The 18,139-nt window shown below is 50.8% G+C and overlaps 5 protein-coding genes across 5 annotated transcripts; 3 read left to right on the forward strand and 2 right to left on the reverse strand.

Moving 5' to 3' along the window:
* Positions 1 to 782: 782 nt before the first annotated feature.
* Positions 783 to 7,769, reverse strand: T310_3343 (Mitochondrion protein; the record flags this gene model as incomplete). Its single annotated transcript, XM_013473764.1, has 7 exons — positions 783 to 4,529; positions 4,561 to 4,707; positions 4,878 to 4,907; positions 5,305 to 6,879; positions 6,974 to 7,067; positions 7,136 to 7,499; positions 7,739 to 7,769. The coding sequence occupies 7 exons, from the start codon at positions 7,767 to 7,769 to the stop codon at positions 783 to 785; spliced, it is 5,988 nt and encodes a 1,995-aa protein (XP_013329218.1).
* A 639-nt stretch (positions 7,770 to 8,408) lies between these two features.
* T310_3344 (RAB GTPase Ypt5) lies at positions 8,409 to 9,603 on the reverse strand (the record flags this gene model as incomplete). The annotated part of the gene is made up of 5 exons (XM_013473765.1): positions 8,409 to 8,756; positions 8,815 to 9,006; positions 9,064 to 9,090; positions 9,158 to 9,240; positions 9,282 to 9,603. The coding sequence occupies 5 exons, from the start codon at positions 9,601 to 9,603 to the stop codon at positions 8,409 to 8,411; spliced, it is 972 nt and encodes a 323-aa protein (XP_013329219.1).
* Positions 9,604 to 10,884: 1,281 nt separating this feature from the next.
* T310_3345 (Phosphoinositide phosphatase (Sac1)) lies at positions 10,885 to 13,119 on the forward strand (the record flags this gene model as incomplete). The annotated part of the gene is made up of 3 exons (XM_013473766.1): positions 10,885 to 11,092; positions 11,149 to 12,887; positions 12,943 to 13,119. The coding sequence occupies 3 exons, from the start codon at positions 10,885 to 10,887 to the stop codon at positions 13,117 to 13,119; spliced, it is 2,124 nt and encodes a 707-aa protein (XP_013329220.1).
* An 815-nt stretch (positions 13,120 to 13,934) lies between these two features.
* On the forward strand, positions 13,935 to 15,677 carry T310_3346 (Tetrahydrofolate synthase; the record flags this gene model as incomplete). The annotated part of the gene is made up of 3 exons (XM_013473767.1): positions 13,935 to 13,948; positions 14,005 to 14,164; positions 14,268 to 15,677. The coding sequence occupies 3 exons, from the start codon at positions 13,935 to 13,937 to the stop codon at positions 15,675 to 15,677; spliced, it is 1,584 nt and encodes a 527-aa protein (XP_013329221.1).
* A 648-nt stretch (positions 15,678 to 16,325) lies between these two features.
* Positions 16,326 to 18,091, forward strand: T310_3347 (Glycylpeptide N-tetradecanoyltransferase; the record flags this gene model as incomplete). The annotated part of the gene is made up of 3 exons (XM_013473768.1): positions 16,326 to 16,987; positions 17,059 to 17,839; positions 17,894 to 18,091. The coding sequence occupies 3 exons, from the start codon at positions 16,326 to 16,328 to the stop codon at positions 18,089 to 18,091; spliced, it is 1,641 nt and encodes a 546-aa protein (XP_013329222.1).
* Positions 18,092 to 18,139: the final 48 nt, after the last annotated feature.

Raw genomic sequence — 18,139 nt, forward strand, 5'->3', positions numbered from 1 at the left:
GGTCAGGTGACCTCAGCATGTAGGTACTCTGTATTATGTCCAGACACTAAAACTGGAAAACCACATTTTGGAAAGAATGCTGTCCAGCTAACAGCTACAGCTTACTCTGCATTCTGTCCAAACAGCAAAACTGGAAAATCACAAATTGAAGAGAATGCTGTTCAGCTAACTACCTACATAGTAAAAGGTCAGGTGACCTCAGTATGTACTCTGCATTCTGTCCAAACACTAAAACCGAAAAATCACTCACAAGTCGTAAAGAATGTTCTTCAGCTAGCTAGGTCGGGTGACCTCAGAACAGCTACTCTGCATTTTGTCCGAAAATCACAGTGCCAAATGGCAAGTCGGCGAGGTGCCAAAATCTGTGACTTTCAATGCGAGGTTTCTGAGTCACGTGAGTTTCCTATTTAGGCTAGTGTGTTTGTCTTACCGCTTACTTTATATGGTAATTTTGTACACCGCTTTGGGGAGTTTTGCGGGCAGAATTTTGTTTCGTACTGCGTACTCCGTACGGAGTACGGTTCTTTTTTTCCCTATCTTCCTCGAAATATATACTGTCATTTGTTCTGTATTGATTTGCACAACTTGTTGATATTAACGGAGGTGGTTCATATATTGTATTAGAAATAATTACATGTACTGATGGCTAACATGCGAGGGGTATACGTGCAAGCATGGCAATACCAGCAGAAGCAAATCCTATGTACAGGACGATAAGCTCATAACATATATTACGAAACGAGGCAAGTCAGTAAGAAAAAAAGGAAAAAGATTATCATGGATTACAACCACAACACCCATCTGATGGTGGAAATAACACCCTTCCCGATACCGCGGATAACCTTGAAGATCATCACGACCAGCCACAGCCACCACATGACGCCGACAACGGTCCACTCCAGAAGCACGAACCCAACGCGCCGCACCCAGCGAAGCCGGCGGTTGCGCTTCCTGATCCCCTTGTCCAACGCGTCGCTGAGCTGCTTGACCTCAAGCGTGCTGGTCGTGTTCAGCTGCGTGCTCAGCGCTTCCGCATCGAGCGCCGCAGCTCGCACCCGCGGCGTCAGAGATTGATCGACTAGAGTCTCGAGACGTTCCAGCTCGGATTGGAGCGGAGCAAAGTCCGACTTGGAGAAGCGCTGCATCGACTGATGAAGGCTCGCTTTGGTGTTCTCAAATCTCTGAACAAGGTTCCTAGCCGCGCAGTCAAACTCCTCCAAGCGAGGGACTTGTGGAACCGCAGTGTGCAAATCCGCCATACTTTGGATGAGGAACTTCGAAGGCGGATCTGCAGTCGTTTCAGCCCTGCGACAGATCTCCCGAGCCTTAATACCGGAAGACAGAAGAAGCGCCCGGAATCGCTCGATCTCTCGCTTCTCAGTAAGGTTGGGATCGCTCAATGTGGTCATGCTGCGGCCGGAAATACTCCAAGTACGTGTAGCATCTGAAAGCACAGGCCGCTTGTTGCGCGGAGCAGAACTTGAAGAAGCATCTATATTAGCCAGGCCTGTCACTGGCGGTCGATCTTTCCCGATAGACCCTGGGATCTCAACCTTCTTCGCTCGGTTCTGTTCCAGCAGAGCCTTCAGGGCAGAGCCAAAACCGTAGCTGGGCCTGCGGTCACCATAGGAGGTACTTGAGTCCAACAGCTCAAGCGAGGACGGTGACTCGTCTGTCTGATTCGTTACCGAGAACTGGACGCTACCAACACGGTCGGAATTGCGAGGCGAACGCACCCGCAGATCTTGAGGAGAACCGAACTCGGGGGATCTGGAATGATCGCCACGGTCATCATATCGAAAGGACGGTGCAAAAGTCGGTAAATTGGATATGAAAGACTTTGGCAGTTCTTTGTCCGTTTCCCTTCGAGAAATTATCTCCAGTTCGTTATTGAACAACGTTGCTGAACGGCGTAGGGGTGTCCTTTTTCCGGCCTTTGTCTCGCCATCGGTTTTCTCATCATCCGATTCGCGATAATCGGATACGAAGCTCGATGCATAGGACGACCGCCGGGAATGACCTCCCCCGTCCTTCCGCAAAATGAAGTCGCCGACCCGGGATACTTCGCTGCCGACAATCTCGGCGATCCTACCGCCCTTGAAGAGCCCACGAAGCTTAGATTCCTGCTGGGCAGATGACTTCTGCCCCTTGGTGGTGTCCGACCTGCGTAAATCACCAACGCTTGGTTCATCTGGCTGTTCTGGCAAGGGGCTTGGGCCTAAAATCTTGGTCCGATCACCATCCCTATGTGTAGTGTGCTGTAGATCGGCTTCGGGGAAGCTTTCGTCAACGACAATTCCTTGGTCCAGTTGATTATTACGCTTGCTCTTGCTTCGCTCATGTAAGGAGCCGATAACTCGTGGAAAGGGCTTCCTTCGCGGGGAGGGTGAGCGACTTGAAGGAGGAGAGAGGTTGGCGGTGATGCTGGGAAATAGAGGGCCGTGCGACGGCGAATTAGGCGCAGTGCTATCCAAGTCCAAGGACATACGGGTGTCGTCTTTCTCGATTATACTTGCTGCAGACGAAACAGGCACTTTACTCGTTTCAACTTCTCGTTTCCCGCTATCGTCCCTCATTTCCATCGAAGCTCGATGAGAAAATGATCTATGCGCAGACTGTATGTTGTCCTCTGGGTGGATGGCATCCTTCTTGGGAGATGCCGAACGGGACTTTGCCAAACTCGAGATTTTCCTAGCGTGAATAGCAGCCTCGAGTTTGCTATTGAGTCTCTTCTCCCAGTTAGCCTGCCGACTTCTACCACGGGACATCTCGTCATCGCTGGTAGAGTCACTTGAAGAGCTGCTAGACCGACGAGCAGCCGCTGTCCATTTGTGATCCTTGGCTCTATCGGAGCTGCTGGGACTGCGAGGTATGTGTAGAGCGCTTCGCAATTTATGCCGATGATGGCCACGATCGGAACTCCTCTCATGCCTGGTATGCTCAAAAGTAGGTAAAACAGCAGGTGACCCTATTTCCTCTGTAGATGTAGGTTTCTCTTGCTTTGAGGTAGTCACGTCAACTGCGGAGAGATTTGGGGCCGGAGCATCACCACCAACACGCTTGAGTTTTGTCGGGTCAGGATAGAGCTTGTTACCATCCTTATCGACGATTTTGGCCTTGTTGAGACCGTCCTCGAGCCAGGCAGCATCTGCGAGGAGCTCGGCAGGGGTGATCATCCAGTCGAAGCGTGGTCTTTGAGGTTTCGCACTGCCTGTGACGTTCGATCGCCTTGCGCTAGATGAGGGCGAGACTGCCATTTCGTCTGCTTTCTCGTCCTCACCTTTCCTCTCTTCAGGTGGAGATTGAAAGGGCGGCAATCTCAAGCACAGGTCAGGATCTCGACTCTCACCGTGCAAACCTTCAATCGTGTTAACCCATTCATGCACCTTGGCCACATCATGCCACCCCTCCGATTCGACGTTAATGTGATACTTCTCTCGATATCTAACCTTCCGATTGCGAATACATTGAAGAGGATTGTACTCCCGGCCAGGGGATGGATCATCAGTGGACGACGCGGAATCTTGGCTTGAGGGGCGAAGAGGCGGCAGGTGGGAAAGCAGTCTAAGATACTCCCAAAAGAGCTCAAAATGCTGACGGGCCTTTTCTGCTCTCGCAAGCGTGGAATCTGAAAAGTCATACGACACCTGCCAATCACGATCGCTGGTCCCAGGCAGAACACCTGGAGGGGCAAGACGCTCTGTCACGGGCTCCTGTGAAGAAGGTGATGATGCAGAACGAGGAAAACTCCTTTGAAACCTGTTTTCCACAGCTGTATAACTAGAATGACGATGAGCTTGTGATGAGGCTTGTCCGACACTCGCCGCAGATCTCTGCACATGATTATCGACAGGCATAAAATGGGCCTGACTGCTGGAAACAGTCCTCCTTCCACCTGGCAGGGGGCTAGAAGGAACACGACCAGCGTAATTCCGTCTTCGGGACTCGCTGAGGTTCAAAGCCAGATTCACAATCTGCACAGGATCCGTGTCCAACCCAACCCTGGGACTATTGGAAAGAGCAGAAGCGGCGCGGGGAGTCGTATTCGCACTTTCTGAGCCTGCAGATTCCGAAGCATGCTGAGCGGTACCGTCAGCAGGAGTGGCATTCGTCACAGTCGTTGCCAAGGGCGAGCTGCCCAACGAGGGTTTCTGTTGATGCCATGTGGAGCGATGTGATGATCTCTTTTTGGGAACTGTAATCTCTGTCTCCGCAGCTCTCCTTTTGCCGCTGCTACTGCTCAGAGAAAGGTGCGGACGGTGAATCGAACCTAGGAGTCGTGCAGACGGCCCGAAGGCAGAGTCAAGTAAGAACCCTCCAGAGCTATGGGTCCTTCGTGGCCTGTGGCTTCGTTTCTCCTCATCTCGGGAGCTGCTGCCCAGTGTACTGCCCTCTAATTCCCCGCCAACGACATTGTTGTCATCCATTTGCACGTCCCTTTGAGACTCGGGATTGCCATCCGCTCGACCTCGATGCCCGTTGTGGACAGCAGAGGTGGACTGATGGCTATCAGACGAAGAAGCGAGATTCTGTCCTTTCACATCATTCCGATGATTCGACATGGGAGACGCAGTGTATCAGCCGTATTCGGTCCTGTGTTGCACGAGCTGCCGCGGCACCATGGAGGCCGTTATCACCGACTACGGAGCATCTGCGAGCTGAAGTCGGAATAGGGGACGCATCAAGTTTGACAGTGTAGACACCAAACTGAACAGACCAAGCACAAAGGGAAGAACAAAATATGAGTTGGAAACCGCGAAATCTGCAGGACGGGAAACTAATTCCCTAGCTATGCTGCTATAACGGCGCCGACTCCTGCAGCATGCAGCCAACTCATGCCTGTGACGCGTAGAGCAGCAGGTGCAAACGCTGCAAACCAGCGGGTTCGCTGCGGAGCCGAGTCCAACCTATGGATACGGAGTACAGGTCCATTGTATGTATCAGTTTGAATGCGCGATAAGCAGTCAAAAACTACCACAGAGAGATCTGAAATATCCAGCTCTTTGCATTTTATATTTTAGAGCTCTATTGACTACAATATGAATCTATGGTTCAGACCGGAAACCTCAAACATCGAGATATTACCAACAAAGGAAATCTCGCATTGAGTCTAGACAAGAATACAGCTATGTTTTACAGTTCTGTCTACGTGAAACTAGAGAAAGATAAATACCGTAAAATCCTTAGGCCTCAACTCTCAGACACTGGAGTCGGGCTTCCGTCTCAATAACCTGTGTATAGCACACGATTGTTAGTTAACTGGCAAGGCAAGCGGCCGGCGAAAGGCTTGTCGGGAATGCTTACCTCTAGAGCTTGTCTCACTTCCAATACCCGTCTAACGTCGGCCAGCCAGTCCTTGCTCAAGATTTTGGCCCATCCCTTAAGGGTGTTCATCTCCCGCGCAGCTGCGTCAAGATTGCCCTCTTCCAGCAGATTCTCTGTCCGCGTGAGGACGCTCTCCACATCGTCGCCGCCAGCCAAGCCGTCCTTCTTGAACATCACCTTGCTCAAGACAAGGCTGGCGGCGTGGCTGGCAATGCCTGCGTCTTCAGGAAGCAGGCTAGCCTTTCGCACCTCAGCGGCCACACGGCGGAAGCGGTCGATAATCTGAGAGGTAGAAGGAATACCACGCTGGTAAGCCGTAGGATTGATCGAAGCAATGGCAGCCGCCACAACAGGGTCGTCCCCGGCCAGCTCCTTTACAGCAACAAGCTCGCGGACAAATGGCCTCGGCGTATCCGCGTTGTCGAGCACGGAGCGAACAGCGTCGATGGCAACCTGAAGCTGCTGAGTCTTCAGATTCGTGTCAATGACGTCGCTCCAGCCCGTAGCGAGCTGCTCAAGCTGGTTGACGTTAGCAGAGAGCTCGTTCAACTTGCTCAATCGGCCCTCGCGCTCTCTCTCGACCAGCTCTTTCACGTCGTTAAGGAATTTGCGGTTCAACTCGATAGCCTGTTCGACGAGCTCATTCTTCAAACGCTGTTCGGCCAATTCCTGTGCTTTCTGGAGTTCCGTCTTGATCTTCTCCTGGTACGCAAGAGAGAGTCTCTCACGTTCTGCTTCGAATTCCTCCCGGTACTGAGCAGCTTCCTCGGCACGTGCTTCATCGATGCGGCGGTAAAGTTCTCTGGCAGCTTCGTCGAAAGTAGCATGTGCCCTCTTGATCTCCTCCTCGGCCTGTTTTTGAGCGTCTGTTCGAATGGCCGCGATCTTTTCTCCTATGCTCTCAATTTCACTCTTCGCTTTCGCAAGCGGCGCAGAGTATTTATCCGCGGCACCATCGGCGCTGATGACAGTGATAACGTCATTGAACACCTTCACCAACTCTTGAACCACAGGCTCGTCTCCTTCCTTGACTTTAATGAGTTCAATAGTGCTGACAGCAGGTTTCCGTGGTTCCTCTTTAGGCTGCTCCTTCTGAGTATGACGCTTTGGTGGCTCCGATTTCTTTGCAGATTCCTTGACAGCCTGATTCTTTGCTTCCGACTCTGCCTGGCGGGCTTCCTGCTTCTGCACTGCGCTATTATGCGGGCCCTTGTGAGAGATATCGGTTGGTGTCGTTTCATTCTCTGCTACCTTCCAAGAAAGCCCACTCTTGCCGGGAATGGTCACCTTATTGGCTTCTTCCTTCTGAACAGGAGGAAGGCGGTTGGGATGCCTTCTGGCGTTGGGGAATCGGCGGTAGAAATCGCGTTCTTCAAAGTACAGGACGCTCTCTTCCCCAAACGGAACATATTCGGTGAAGAAATCATGGAAGTTGTCGAACTTCAAGGCAAGGTAAATACCGGCACCGTACGCAAGACCGGAGGTGAGGAAGAGATAGAGAAGGAATCTCCGAAAAACGACCGGTTTTCCGTGGGGCTGGAGGCTTAGGAGAAGCTGAAGTATTGCCAGTGTTGTCAGCAGGTGGCTGCGGAGGTTGTATCGATGTCGGGGGAGATGTCTGACCCTTTCCAGTGGGTGACGGCGGTACCTGGCCAACGTTCTCGGGAGGAATTGTTGACTGCGAGGCAGGAGACGCAGGGGTTGGACTGGTGGGAGGGGTATTTGACGAGTCGGCGAAGTATCTCTAGACAGATCAAATGGTTATTAGAGGCCATTGCATCAAGCAACAGCAGGTTGGTGACATCCGTACCTGGCCGAAGATGCGACTGCTCGCGGCAGGTCTGGCCAGCAATTGCGTCGCTGTCCGCTGCCGAACCGCGGACGAGAGCCGCTGCTGGCTGGACACAATTGAGTAGCGCAGCATGGCGGGCTGCCCTCCCTTTGGGTGCGAGTGTTGGGTGGGCGTGGGTGGTAGGAGAAAGGTGGTTGTTCGAGAGAGGACGCGGGCCGAGATTTGGTGATGCTTTCTTTTTTACGATCCGGTCCGACGGTCCCTATGCCGCCCGATTGCGGGTACCTGACAACGCTACCTCCGGAGTTCACGGCCACACACTGGGCCAGCAAGCGCGCAGGCACGCGATCATCGTCCTGGCTTGGCTCAATGAATCTGGAGACTAATACATGACGAGTTTAGTCTACCAATTTCGAGATTTTGCCTCTTTGTCGGCGTCTCCTCTTGACTTGCCCGTCCACTCTGATTGACAGCAATATCAGCAATCCGGAGTAAGCATGTCCGGGTAGTCAAGTGGCTGAGCTCAAATCGTACATTGAGTTCTGGCGCATTACTTGAGCATCCTAGGCTATAGAGAGAGAGTCAAGCCTAAAAAAAGAATAAGACGGCGAAAATGCTTACTGATACCAGGTGTGGGACCGAACAGACCCATGGGGACCGGAAGTTTTTCTCCCACCTTCTACATAAAAAAAAAGGACATTTTAGACATTGTCTGAGGAATACTCTAAGAAAAAAGGGACCCGTGAAATTAGAATCCTGGATGAGATATGAGTATTTAGGTTAGTGCCTAAGGTAACAGATGGATGATATTTGACCTCCACCCAACAGGTATAACGACGCCAAGAGAAAGCAGCAGCATAGACATGAGGGAAAAAGGAAACACAGCACAAGCATATGACTCAGCATGGAACGATCTAGCGTTAAAGAGAAAATTCGACCTTCCACGATGACCCAACCCTCACAACAGCGACAATGAGGTGATATCCGAACCAGAACGAAGAAGGTAAAGGAAGAAGGAAAGTGCATTAAAAAAGGTTCATGTATTGAAGCTGAGTCGACCTTTTCGACCCAGGGTGAACGCAAGCAAGCCTCGCTCAACTTGCTTCACACTATCGTTTGCGACTGAACGGGGAATACCCAGAGTGTCGGATTTGGTTGTGGACTGATCGTCAAGCGAATGTCCAGCCAGAGACACAACTGGGTAGGATAACACGTGTCTGTTTTCCACTGATGGGGGAATTATACACAGAGTTCAACGGAAAACCGTTAGACAAAAACAATATGGAGACATTTAGCAAGCGCAGGCACCGGCGCCTTGGGCGCCAGCTGCCTCTGGCCTTAAGTCCACTCCAGGGCGTGGATTTGTCCGAAGATTCCGTGGTCCAGCCTGATCGAGAGGAAGCTTCTTTGCGATAGCGGTAAACAGTTCCCGAACATTGGTTGCGGTCTTTGCAGAAGTCTCGAAGAAGAGAAGGCCAGCCTCACGAGCATATGCCTCGGCATCTGCGGTCGGAATAGCACGTTTGTCTGGGTTCTCCGTGACCAGATCGAGCTTGTTACCGGCAAGGGCGATGATGATGTTCTCGTTAGCTTGGCGTTGGAGTTCCTTCACCCACGATTTAGCCTTGTCTAGAGAAGCCTAGATACGTTGTCAGTCAGCTGCAAGCGGCGGAAAGTGGTGAAATGCAGATGCATACAGCTTGCGTAATGTCGTAAACGACCACAGCACAGTTGGCATTTCTGTAGTACATGGGCGCCAGAGACTTATATCTCTCCTGACCGGCGGTATCCCATATCTCGAACTTCACAGTCGTACTTTCATCCAGCGAGATGGTTTGAGTGAGGAACGCCGCACCGATCGTGGATTCCCGGTAGTCATCGAATTGATCCTATTCAGTGTCAATAGAGGCATCTCGCGGGAGATAAGGAGCGCCACCAAGACCTACTTTGACGAATCGCAAGACTAGCGAGCTCTGCAAAGGTAACAGCACATTAGCTCCCAGGATCACAGGATCTCGTCATGCAATAAGCTGTTCTAACCTTTCCGACAGCAGATTCTCCTGTGACAGACAGCAATGTTAGCTCAACTGAGTTCGATGATCCGGTGGGGCAAATAATGGTGGCTAACCAAGCAACACAAGCTTGAACTGAGCAAATCTCGCACCGGGACGGCCTGCTACTGGTGCTCTCGCAGCCATGGTCGCAACGCTCGAAGGAGCAAAGAAGAGGTCGATACAAGGAGGATACGCACTATCGGGGATGGGAGTACGTGAGGGTGGGATAAGGAAATCGGGAGTAGGTACTTGTGACGGGATGCAAGTTGGGGCGTTGAGGTTTGGAGCACGGAGATGATGGCGGCAGCCTGCTCTTTGGCCTCTGGTCTGGAGCCGCGGATGACGAGTGACGAGTGACGAGACAGCCGCCCGGCTGGGTGGATCCTGCACTGCCAACGGAGCCACATGCAACCCGCCACCGCTGATAACCATCCCGGCTTAGGCAATACATGCTCTCTCTCGACGTATTAATTAATATCCCAGATGCGTCCTACCGGGTATACTCTGGAGTAGTAGGTAGGTATCCAGGTAGCTATCATCTGCCCGATATATCGAGAAAATGCGACTAGTCACATATATTTCCCTGCATGACTTGCCGCTTGGGTTTAAGATTATGTATTAGAGGTCAATGACAAGATTGACTGCTATCAGTAGTAGCAATAATAGCAAAATGCAATCCATCTGCTGCGTTCAGATATTAAGGAAGAATTTTTGATTGCGCCTGAAAGAATTGCACGAGAAATGAAATAGTTCCTGTCGCCGCCTCCTGAGTCCCGTCGCTCTTTTCCCAAAATGGTTGTTGCCTCTCCTGACGCAAATTCTCTACACCATCATGATCTCCCCAACTTCTTTGATCTATCCCTCTGGTTAGAAGACGGAGATCTCTGTCCGAGTGAATCGATATAATCATATACCTGACTGACCCTACCTTCCATACAAGTCTTTCTGCGATTGTATCCAGCAATCGTCCAAAATTTACAACCTCTTTCCTCGCGGCACGATTGCGAAAATGTCTTCAAACGCCTGCAGTTGGCGATGTGTTCTTTGGTCTGGGTTCAAGTCCAGAGGAGATCCAAGGGGGCATCTGTGCTGGGTAGTTATCCTGCTGAAGTCGCTAGACTTAAAGGACTGGACCAACTTTTCACACTCAGAGATCATTTAGTAAGAGTCTGCTCGGATTATTACTGATGGTAATATTACACTGCCATTTAAAAACGGTTGGTTGTACAGAAAATAATGACGGTACGGAGTAAGCTTCTGGATTCCCGTCCAGAAACTGTCAATTTTGGCGGTTTAGACCAGGATGGTCCAGAGAAATAGGAGTATAGGACTACATGTAGCTACTTTTACTATCGTTATTTCATTTAAGGCTGTAGACATTTATTCTCCATTTATTCTATGGATATTATTGGAGATTTCTTGGACTAAATGGGTTACCAGCATCAGTGATGCGTGCGCCAATCACCTGACTTGAAGCGGCGTGTCCAGGTGGCATTTCTAAAATAATATTACCCACTTCGGATTGGAGCCTAACCATCGCCGGAAACAGGTAATTTGAGTTCCAAAGACACGGCTCTCCGTCACCAAAGCAGCAACTCGTCAACATCTGGTCCGATCGATCGATAATTCTGAATTTCTCGTCATGCGCTGAGGCGGTACATACACCACATTGATCATTCTTCCCCCAGTCCAGCGTAACAGCCTTGGTCGGCGATGGCGCGTCCGGTTCTCCCGTTCAGGGACATCAATCTACACTCGTCCCCCTCGCACTACGCATTTACTTCTCCGTCATCTCCCAGCTCTCCTACTCTGGTCGTCGAGCGCCCAACGGGAGACCTGCGTCTGAACGATGGCTCGCTGCTGGGAACCAAACGCGTTTCCAGCATTGCTGGAATCCTGGGGATTATAAAGCTGAAGCTAGGTACATTGCGTTGCCGTGCCCTGTTGTTGCGACAACGAGAAACTGACAGTCAAAAGACAAGTACATCATTGTCATTACGAAGGCCCAGCCCGTGGGAAGACTCCGAGGTCACATGGTGTACAAGGTCGTAGCGACTGAGTTTCTCCCGCTCCGTGAACGTCCGTTGCACGATTCCGATGAAGATACCTATCTTGCTCTGCTCAAGGACCTCCTTCGCAATGGACCTATGTACTTCTCCTACTCTCTCGATCTTACAAACAGCTTCCAGCGGCAGTCTCAGAGCGATCCGAGTGCTCCACTGTGGAAACGGGCTGATGACCGATTCTTTTGGAACCGTTTCATCATGTCGGACTTGATCGATTTTCGTCTTGGAACAAATGATGCGAGTGGTGTGCGGTATGGCCCGCAGCCAGGGGTGGACCCGTATATATTGCCGGTTATCTTTGGAATGCTGCGGATCACTCCTGCAAAGGTCAAGTCGACGTCCTTCACATTCGCTCTCATCACGCGGAGATCGAGATACCGTGGCGGAACGAGGTACTTTTCTCGCGGCATCGACGAACAAGGCCACGTGTCCAACTATAACGAGACGGAGCAGGTGGTGATCCTAAACGATGCCACTGGTGGATTGGCTGGCTTTGCTGGAGGTCAAGCGATGCAGAATGGGAGGGCCGATGGGTCAGGCCAAGATCTCCAGGTGCTGTCATTCGTTCAGACTCGGGGTAGTGTGCCCGTGTTTTGGACAGAAGTTAACAACCTTCGCTACACACCGAAACTCCAAGTCCGAGGCGCGGAGATCGCGGTTGAAGCTGCGCGGAAACATTTCGCGGAGCAGATCAGAATCTATGGCGAAAATTATCTGGTCAACTTAGTGAATCAGAAAGGCAGGGAAGAGAGGGTCAAAAGGGCCTATGAGCAATTAGTCCGTATCTTGGTGTCTTCGCCTAGAGAGACCACTGAAACAGATTTCCCCGTCACAAACGAAAAGGTCCATGTCGTCGAGACGAACCAGAGGAAGCAAGACATGGACCGTCTCCACTACGTTTATTTCGATTTCCACAATGAGACGAAGGGACTCAAGTGGCATCGAGCACAATTGCTATTGGACCGGTTGACGGATGGGCTCATGCGTGGACAGTATTTCCGGGGCGTCGAAAAACCCGGAGACCCGAACGGACAGTTGGATATACGGACTCTCCAAACGAGTGTTGTGCGAACGAATTGCATGGACTGCTTGGACAGGACCAACGTTGTCCAGAGCATGCTTGGGCGATGGACAGTGACACGACAATTGGTCGACGTGGGAGTCCTTCGTCCTGGAGAGTCCGCAAGCGACGACCCAGAGTTTGAGCACATATTTCGCAACATGTGGGCTGACAACGCCGACGTTGTCTCAAAGGCTTATTCAGGTACCGGGGCTTTGAAGACTGACTTTACTCGGACCGGCGAGCGCACCCGTGCTGGCATGGTCCAAGATCTTTCCAATTCGATTACCCGATATATCCGTAACAATTTCATGGATGGTCCGCGACAAGATGCGTACGATCTCTTCCTGGGTGCCTACCTTCCAGCGGATTCGACTTTTGGTGGTATGCTGCTCTTTATTGATCGCAGACCGGTCATCATTCAGGCTATCCCGTACATTCTTGCAGCGAGTATTTTCATGATCATGGTGGCCACTTTTACACGACGCTTGCCTGATGCCGCCGTATGGCCACTGAGGTTGTTCATCATCTTTTGGATGGTTGTCGGTGCATGGTGCTTCCGCTTCATCGTCACTCACGGAATGCTCTATGTAGGTCTTCTCTTCCCTAGTGCTCGCCGCCTATTTAGCACTGACCCGGTGAAAGGTCAACTGGCCCAAGCTGAATCCTCCTGCCGCGGCTTTGGAAGGATACCAGGATGCCCTGATATCTGCCCATTCCGACGAAATAATTGGCCGGTGGTTGCCAAGCAGAAGACACCAACGTGGCTACAGTAATGCTCGTTTGGGCTATATGGAAGAGGGCAAGAAGAGAATCGAATAAGGTCTACATAACCCGTATGGTATTCATTCCTTTTCATTTCCTTGGATTTTTCTCCCCATCCTTGCGTCCCATGTTTGAGAAATTCGTTCATCATATCCACGTTTTTTTTTTGCGCTTCTGTAAAATAGAGCTGTCTTCAGGGTTGGGATCTTCCGGTCTTGCTTTTTTTCTTACGAGTCCTGTCATATGCCTTTAATTCTTGGCCTGTTTTCCTTTCCTTTTTCTCTTCCCCTTTCCTTTCCTTCCTTTTCTTTTCATTTTTCTCCATTCCTTTCCCTTTTCCTCTTTTTCTACTTCTCAGATAAGCTGCGATTTGCCTTTGCAAGATACGTCGTTGCAATTCCTTTTCTGATATCAAATATTTGGAGATTTTATTGCGTTTCCACATTTCCTCTTCCATATCCTTCAAGTTCCGTAGCGCGATTCCCTGAAGAATTTTCACGGTTGCTAGGGGCTTTAGTATATGGAAACAACAATAGTCCCCATCGATCTCAACCAGCAGCTTGGCCTTGCTTTGGAATCCAAATCGCAATGGCTATGATCAACAATAGTAACTGCCTTGATAAGCCATTGATAATCCATGCGATAATCCTTATCTATTGGTCACGTGGAAGCGGGCAATGCCCGATAAGGCCGATTAATTACTACGGAGTAAAGCTTCCGAAACCTTCGGAGAGATGACTCTCTCACTCATATTATTTCGCCAACAATTTCCCTTAGATCCTGGCCTCCAAATGCCCGTGAAAGGGCTTTGGAAGCTTGGTACTTCTCTTCAGTACCGTCAGCTCCGATTTATATCTTCCCGGTCCACCACAATGGCTCAACGCACGTACGAGGTTGGAGCCCCTCTTTCCATTGTTCCTACCTGATTGCCTCTCGAGAAAGCGCAGAGCTTGCTGACGATCCTCATCAGGATGCCATTAAAGCATTGAATTCGTTGCAATCAAATTTTGCGATCGTTGATGCGATCAGGAAGTCTGGACGGGGGATGAACCAACAAGCTATTCCGGAGATGATTGAATGGTGCAGAAGAATTGGATACGAGGTTGGTAACTACCTCATATTGGGATTATGAAATTGCGCTTCTATAATGTTCTTATTAACGTAGAGAGGCGACCAAATCCTGCTGACTCTTGTCTTTATTTCAGCCGTCTGATTTGAACCGTCTTAACCCCATCCATATCGCCGGAACGAAAGGCAAAGGATCGACCTCTGCCTTCATCTCTTCCATCCTTACCCAGTACCTCCCATCCGCGTCAGGCGCACCCTCTCAAGGTCCCGCTAAGATTAATAAAGTTGGTTTATATACATCTCCTCACCTGCGATTCGCTCGCGAACGTATCCAGATCAACAATACCCCTCTGTCAGAAGAGCAGTTCGCCAAATACTTCTTTGAGACATGGGACCGTTTAGAAGAGTCCGCGCGGGCAGAAGGCATGGATCCTACTGATCCTCGGGCGAAACCAGTCTATTTCCGGTTTTTAACGCTCATGGCATTTCACACTTATATGAGTGAAGGCGTGGATGCGGCTGTGATTGAATGCGGAATCGGAGGAGAATATGACAGCACAAATATAATTGTTCAGCCAGCGGTATGTGGTATCACAAGCCTTGGTATCGATCATGTCGCCGTCTTGGGATCTACGATTGAGGAAATTGCCTGGCATAAAGGGGGAATTATAAAGCCTGGTGCCAAGGCTTTCACCGCTCCCCAAGCGGAGAGCGCCCTGGAGGTTCTTTTCAAAAGAGCAAAGGAAAAGGGGACTGAGATAGTAGTCGCCGAAGGCCATCCCGAGCTTCAAAAAGGTGGGCCGGTGAAACTCGGCCTCGCCGGTGACTTTCAATACACAAATGCTACTGTAGCAGCTGCAGTTGCTGGTGAATTTCTTAGGTTGAAGGGAGTGGAAGGTATCCCAAATGACATCCTGAAGGAGCCATTACCTGAAAAGTTTCGAAAGGGCTTAGAAGATGCCAGACTAGGTGGCAGATGTGAGACGCGTCGGGAGAGAAACGTTTCTTGGTACATTGACGGAGGGCACACTCTTGAAAGCATCCGGGTCGCCGGAGAGTGGTTTGCCTCCCAAGTGATTACCAACACTTCTCCTGATGCAGTCCCAAGCAGGAAGCCCAGGGTTCTAATATTCAACCAGCAGACTCGAGACAGTGTCGCGTTGGCACGGGCACTTTACCAGACCTTAGCTGCTGCTCTGGAGACGGAAAAGCCCTTTACCCATGCTATATTCTGTACAAATGTCACATACAAAGATACAGGATATAGGCCTGATCTTGTCAGCGTGAACACCAATGCCACTGACGTGGAGAAGTTGAGCGTGCAGAAGAACCTTGCCCAAACATGGCAGGAGATCGACCCCAGCACTGAAGTTCTGGTTCTTGGTACGATCGAAGAGGCAGTCGAGTTTGTCCGTTCTCTCGCCGATAAAGAAAGCGCCCCATCTCAGGGCGAGAATGAGGTCAAAGCCCTTGTCACAGGTAGCCTACACCTTGTGGGGGGCTTCCTCGATGTGATTGAGACCAAGCCTGGTCGGCTTCCAAACTAAATGAGCAGATGTTTTCCTTCACGTGAAGATTCTCTGCCGTTTGCTTTTTAGGATTGTACAGTCTGATGTGTCATGCCTTCAACAAGCAACGTTATGGTTCAATGGATTCCCCCTTTTGTCTGCTTTCAACAATCACTTGTCATTCGCCTTCCTCTTTCTTCCTTCACTCGTTGCTTTCTCTGCCTTTCAAGATGTGTATAAATCGGAGGCGTTGTCGGTATGGTTTCAACACTGGTCTCTTCATCGGATGTCATTGAACTTTGTAAGATGCTTTCAAGCACAAAAGTTATGGAGTTCTCAGTTTTCAAGGAATACCACATCACCAGCTGGGAATAAAGGGTGGATAGATCACAAAGAACCTGGCCTGTATGTACGTCATCTGCATTCACAATACATATAAATATATCAGAATCCCATGAACAAAGTAATTTAATTTCTAGTGTCGGTCAACACTCCAAGTGAATTACAGAGTTCTGGGGTGAGTTCTAGTCGTCTACAACCGAGGCGACTTATCACAGCCGCCAAGTGGGCGGTTTAGTCCTTCCCGCTTTCCACGCCGGGGCCCGTGTCAAGTCGCGTGCAAGACACCGGACCGACCAGGTTCTCTCTCGCCACAAAATCTCCATACTGCCTTCACTTTCTGCAGCCATGTCAGAATCAAAGGAAATCAACGGCAAGGCTTCCGGCGACGCCAACGAGACTGGGAACGTTGAGGCCGTCGAGACGGTCAAGACCGCCGCTGCGAATGCGGAGAACGATGCGACCAGCGCCACGCAACCCACAACAGAGCCTTCGGCCTCGGCAGACAGCGAGAAGGAAAAACAGGCTGGCAAGAAGTCCAAGGATGGAGCAGAACAGGGTTCATCGGAGGGCAAGTCAGACAGAAAGCTGACTCCGAATATGATCGACTCGCTGTTGCGGTTGAACCCCGCTTTGGCCGGCGAGTTGGCGGGCATGGAGAAGGACAAGGCCGCCGAAACGCTTGCCAAGATGAACATCGCCGATCTCCTTACTGGCCTGTCGATCGGGAAGAAGAATCAGAAAGATATGGCGTCCTACAAATTCTGGCAGACCCAGCCGGTGCCGCGTTTCGACGACAAGCCCGATCTCCAAGAAGGGCCGATCAAGATCATCAACCCCGATGAGGTGCAGAAGGAGCCTTACCCTCTGCTGGACGGGTTCGAGTGGGTAACGCTGGACTTGACGGATGAGAAAGAGCTCTCAGAGTTGTATGATCTCCTATCGAACCACTATGTCGAGGATGACAACGCCATGTTTCGCTTCAACTACTCGCGGTCGTTCCTGAAGTGGTACGTTTCTCTCCCTTTTAACCACTGCTCGTTATGTATGAACTGGAACTGACATTTACGGTTGTGACAAGGGCTTTAACGTCGCCGGGCTGGCAGAAGGAATGGCACGTCGGAGTTCGCGCGTCGAAGTCCCGGAAGCTCGTCGCATCCATCTGCGGTGTGCCTTCGGAGATCCGTGTCCGCGGTCAGCGGATGAAAGTCACGGAAATCAACTTCCTCTGTGTCCACAAGAAATTGCGCTCTAAGCGTCTTGCACCGGTGTTGATCAAGGAGATCACCCGACGATGCTACCTGAAGGGTATCTACCAGGCCATCTACACCGTGGGTGTGGTGTTGCCAACGCCTGTTACTTCATGCCGATACTACCACCGTCCCCTGGATTGGCTGAAGCTGTATGAAGTCGGCTTTTCTCCTCTCCCCGCGGGCTCGACCAAGGCGCGTCAAATCACCAAGAACCACCTGCCCAGCAATACGGCGACGCCTGGCCTTCGGCCAATGCAAGAGAAGGATATTGACGCGGTCTATGATCTGCTTGAGCGGTATCTAAGACGCTTTGACATTAACCCGGCGTTCACGAGGGAGGAGATTGACCATTGGCTACTCCCTAAGGAGAGTAACGGGGAACAAGTGGTCTGGTCATATGTCGTGGAGGATCAACAGACGCAGAAGATCACTGACTTTGTTTCCTTCTATTCTCTGGAATCCTCTGTTATTCAAAACCCGAAGCACAAGGAGGTTCGTGCTGCATATCTGTACTACTATGCGTCGGAGACTGCGTTTTCAGAGAAGGAGAAAGGCCTTAAGGAGCGGCTACTGATGTTGATCAACGATGCCCTTATTTTGGCCAAGAAGGTAAGCCTCCCTTCATCATGGATTGTAGCCGGCCCAACTAACGCATGCCAACAGGCCCATTTTGACGTCTTCAACGCCCTCACTCTCCACGATAACCCGCTGTTCCTGGAACAGCTCAAGTTCGGTGCTGGTGACGGCCAACTGCATTACTACCTGTTCAACTACCGTACTGCTCCTGTTCCTGGTGGAGTCAATGAGAAGAACCTCCCGGACGAGAGGAAGAGAGGAGGCATGGGTGTGGTTCTCCTGTAAAGTACTTCACGTCCATGATGATTTGAACTGGCATGGTCATCCAAGGGA

Source organism: Rasamsonia emersonii (assembly GCF_000968595.1).
Source record: "Rasamsonia emersonii CBS 393.64 chromosome Unknown ctg1118621760064, whole genome shotgun sequence".
Classification (NCBI taxonomy): Eukaryota; Fungi; Ascomycota; class Eurotiomycetes; order Eurotiales; family Trichocomaceae; genus Rasamsonia; species Rasamsonia emersonii.